Consider the following 4,732-nt stretch of genomic DNA (forward strand, 5'->3'; position numbering starts at 1 on the left):
AAATTTCTGCCACTGCCCACACGTGCTTAATGGCGCAAGTGCGCCCCAGCCAGGTACGCACGCGGACACGATGCGCACGCTGGGCGCACCGTTTCCGGATTGGCGTTACTTTGGACCGGGTGGTGTGTGGAACTGTATGCGAAATCCGAAGCGAACTCCACCCCTTCGCCGGCAGGGGATGCAAGGGAGCACGAAGGGTCACGTCTCGATCAGCAGTCGTGTGCGAATGATTTACGACACCTCTTAATGGTGGTGGTGATTGTTTTAATGTGGCTTTAATGTGCTACGATTTGAATAAAGGAAACATGATGGAGGAAAGCGGCGCGAAGGGACCTTTTTGATGTGCATGTGTAGGGTTTTCATATACGCCCCGTCCCTCTACCGAACACGTGCCCCCTCTCGAGCGACCCTTAGGTCTTCGGAAGATCCTCGACGGCAAAACGGCTCGTGCAATCAATAGACAACACGAATGCCCCACGTCAAAAATTGAACCACTCCGATGCTTGTTTCAACTCTGCCTTTCTTTTCTTTAAATATTTTATTAAACGTTTCCCTCCTTACACAGTTTTCCTTTTCCAGATATCGTGTGAGGGGATTGAAGAAAGCATTGCGAAAGGCTTACGGGTGGATCCAACCGAATGGAGATGGAATCGGAAGGAACCGAACCGAACCGAAATGGACAGATAACGACATTACGTGACTCTCATTCATAATAACGACCACGAGAAGTCGCGCCGTGATCCTGGCTCGGGGGTGTGCGGGGGTGGTACAAACCAAGGGGTGTGCGCGGCCATTTATAATGAGTATCAGACCTTCGTTTGTCTTCTCGCTGCACAAGAGCCGTCAGCCCGAGCGAGCCACTTTCACGGGGGAGGATGCACAAATTAAGGCAAACGTTTTCACCTACTCGAAACGAAGACATTTTCGTTTGGTCGCGATCGCGATCCTGACGCCCGGCGTGGAAATTCGCCCGTTCGGCTAGTGAACAGCAAACGGTCGATTCCGTACAGAAAAAACGGGACCGACAGATATGTTTCTTGTTTTCCGTTTTTTTTCTTCTCCCTACCACGACAAGGCCAAACCTTATGCCAACGAGCTAGGATCGAGGATCGTAGATAAAGCAATAAATAGCGTGTTGGAGCCCACAGTGGCACTCGCTGGGTAGGCTCACGGCAAACAGCGTTTCGCTGCTAATAAGTAATAATTCCCGAACAAGCTGTTGGCGTGTGGTAAGGGTCTCGTTTTTCTCCCCCGACCACCTCCGCTTCCCTCGTCGTGGCCTAAGTGGGCTTGGGCTGATTCGACCCGTTGGAGGGTTGCAGAATTTTCCCACCGCAGCAATCATGGGGACGATGCTCGCTAGGGAGATGCTGTTCGATCAGGTTGAATCCTGGGCCTTGGGTGTAGATTGGTTTCTACTGTTAATCCACGATCAATTAGCTGATGATATTTTCACCGATTAAAATGGGAGTTACTTGTTACGACGCCACACATACAGCGGTGTGGTAGTGGAAAAGATATAGCATAGGATTTCAAATAAGCTAAAGTACATTTTTAAATTACGTTGAAAATGTTGAATGCATAGTGGATTCCTTTTATTAAGCCGCTTACATATTTTATGTAACTCATCGAAGACGTTTAGATATCGATTTGACACATATGGCGAAAAATGGAACTGGCAATAACCATCATAAATAATTCAGCAAATATTGATCAAAAGACCACAAAATGCCAATTTAAAGGTGATGACTCGATGAATACATTTATGACATGCCACTTGGTAGACGTGGGATACAATAACAGCCTATATGGTATGGTGTATCAGTTTGTTACTTGGCTTCACCCGCAATGGATAAGATGTCCAAAACAAAGTGAGTGAAATGAGAAAATAATAAGGTGCAAATTTAACTGCAATCTTACACTCGTTCCAGCGTTGACAAACTGTTCACGAACCGGAAGCAGCAGGATCATGAATGGAAACGTTTTCCCGCCGTACGCATGGTGCTGTTTGTGTTTCGCGTTTTTTATGCATGGCCCGAGAAGGGGATGGATCCGAGCGAACAGTTTCGCTACCGTGTGAAGGGCATCGCCTTTCGTTGGATTGTTATTTATCTCAGTGTAGCTGCACAGGCTGCCTATATCTGTACCATCGAAAAGCGTCAGGTGAAAATGATTCTAAACTAGGTTTGGTGTTTGTACTACTTCTGTTTCTTCTACGGCAGGATCTGATCGATGGTTTGTTTGTACTATCAACCCAGCTGGTGCTGATTCTGAAGATTGAGTTTTTGTACAAAAATATCTCCAAAATTCAGCATCTTTTCTATCAGCTCGACGCCGAGCTGTATGCTTCTCGAAATGCGGAAGAGGATGTGTAAGATAGCACGCAATGCAATCGATGTGTGGAGACCTCAGGCCTTATAATGTCAACATTGTTTTTTCTTCTAGACCGCTAGCTAACGCACGTAAGAAGACGTCCATTTGTGGGATGCTTTATTTCATGTTTTCGGATGGTCTTATCACGTACTGGCTATTCTACGCCCTCACTATTAACGGACTCATCGTACCGTCGTGGTATCCGTTCGACTATACAGCATCGTATGCGGTTTACCTGGTCACACTTCTGTTCCAAGTGATTTGCATGCTCTGGAACGCCGCGTTCAACATTTCTTGGGATTCTTTGGTGTACATTTTGCTATCCTTAGCCAATGCGCAATTGCAACGGTTGCAAATTCAGTTATTAAAAGTGAGTTGGTGATTACATTCTCCTCCTGCCATTGTTTTGCTTCACCATTCTTTATCATCTGTAATGATCAATATTTTAACTACTCATAGATTGGACATAACAAGAGGTTGGATCCTGAAGAAGGATTGCAGGTGAAGTCCAAGCTGATAGCCGTAAAGCCTGCACCGAATCAATCCGGGAGGAATGACCATTTGTCTCCGGTTCAAGTTGAATCGGCTGAGGATGTGTACAATGATCTTCTTAGATGTGTAATCTTTCATCAAAAATTGATCAAGTACTTACATCACTTCTACTACGTAGATATTTCCGTCCATTCATGTATTCACTTTCCCCGTCACAGATTTGTCCACCAAGTCCTGGAATTATTTGGTGGAATCATTGTGGTACAACTATTCTGCTCCGTCTTTATCATTTGCATAGCCGAATTCCACTTGCTCACCGAAGTCGACACGGTAGGAGAACTATTGTGTGGTTTGCCATACTTGATCTGTATGCTACTGCAAGTTTATCAGTACTGCTTTCACGGGAATGAAATCAGCTACACGGTGAGTTAACGTTAGCCGAGGAAGTTAAAAAGTTTTCTGAAAAACGTTTGCCTCGGCAATTTTAGTCACAGAAAGTGCATCAAGCAACTGCATTTGTCAATTATCCGGACATGAACATTAAAACTCGGAAGCTTTTGATTTTATTTCAACAACGGTAAGTAGTGACAACCCGCTTTTGTGCTAGTTTGATTTATCTTTACATTGTTTAATCTACATTTTTTTTACATCAAGCACGGCTGTCGGAATACCCTGTTACGCAAAAAATATATTTAAAATTGAGCTAAGCAATGCAACCTTCGTGGCGGTAAGCTGAATTTGCTGAAAACATCTTCTCTAATGATTCTTTACTTCTTTTCTTGACACTTTTTAGATTATAAAATCGTCATATTCATTTTTGGCGGTTCTTCGAACGATGATTGACTAAGTCCTAAAGAAGTTAGACAACATTCTGCTTGAACTAAATTTAGATGAGGCTATTAAACACAACGAAACAAATATCGCTCGCTTTCGCGTGAAAAACCTAGTGATTTGCAACATGTCGATTTTGATGAAATCAAATACATTATCCTCACCAAAGGCTTGCTTGCTGGCACGCTAAAGCATCAATGTTGATCTTAAAAGTTACTTATTTGTTTAAATTTTAATCTTATTCACTTTCCTAAAGCGTTCCTCGAGTAAAGTATAGTATATTCATCCATAAAAAAAATTGAGGATAAGACGATGGTGAACGAAAGGGAGCCATTTCGATAATGTGGAAGCGATATAACCAGCCTCGATTAGGCTCCCGGGTACTTGTACCATGTCAGTGTTCCACTGAGTCAGCAGCACTTTTTCCCAACCGTTGTCCGTTCGCTTGCTCACATGCGCAAATGTCGTACGGCGATAGTACGAGGTGTAGATTAACACGAAAGTCGTGCAGGTCGGGTTGGCATTCGGTGGAATAAAATCAAATTAGATAAAGCAACTCACCCCTACCGGGTGCTGCAGTCGTTGTCGCTGCGAAGCTTACACATTATCACGGTAGCGGCGCCATAAGTGGAACACACGTTGAAGAAGATTTGTTCACCGGAGGCTGTCCTTTGCCTGTAGGGTGCGACTCCCGGAGGGATGCGGGTTCCGAACTTGCACTCCGAGGGCACGAGCTAGGAAGAAGTTAAGTTGTTGATTATCGCACCTCGTGCTGCTGGTTCGCTGACTCCCCTGTGGTTCGGTAGGTACGTCCACGGTATGAGTTTTCGATCGGTTTTGCTTTGCCTTTGCCGATTGCGCATCCTATTGCTACTGAAAATGCAACTAGAGAAATATCCCGCTGCTCGTTTAGATAGTGTCACAGAAGGTTTTCTCTTCCTGCGACATGCTGAAGTGCACTTACCCAAAATGGACAGTTGGTTCTATCGTACACTGCTGGTATTAAACAGACTGTTGTTTTAGGGGATGGTGGAAT

The 4,732-nt window shown here is 44.5% G+C and overlaps 1 protein-coding gene across 1 annotated transcript; it reads left to right on the forward strand.

Moving 5' to 3' along the window:
* The first annotated feature begins 1,848 nt into the window (after positions 1–1,848).
* Positions 1,849–3,712, forward strand: LOC131264311 (odorant receptor Or1-like). The gene is made up of 9 exons (XM_058266603.1): positions 1,849–1,871; positions 1,932–2,163; positions 2,223–2,371; positions 2,446–2,743; positions 2,833–3,017; positions 3,084–3,288; positions 3,354–3,442; positions 3,520–3,592; positions 3,659–3,712. Exons 1-9 carry the CDS (start codon positions 1,849–1,851, stop codon positions 3,710–3,712), a joined length of 1,308 nt encoding a protein of 435 aa, XP_058122586.1.
* The last annotated feature ends 1,020 nt before the right edge of the window (positions 3,713–4,732 follow it).

Source organism: Anopheles coustani, chromosome 2 (genome assembly GCF_943734705.1).
Source record: "Anopheles coustani chromosome 2, idAnoCousDA_361_x.2, whole genome shotgun sequence".
NCBI lineage: Eukaryota > Metazoa > Arthropoda > Insecta > Diptera > Culicidae > Anopheles > Anopheles coustani.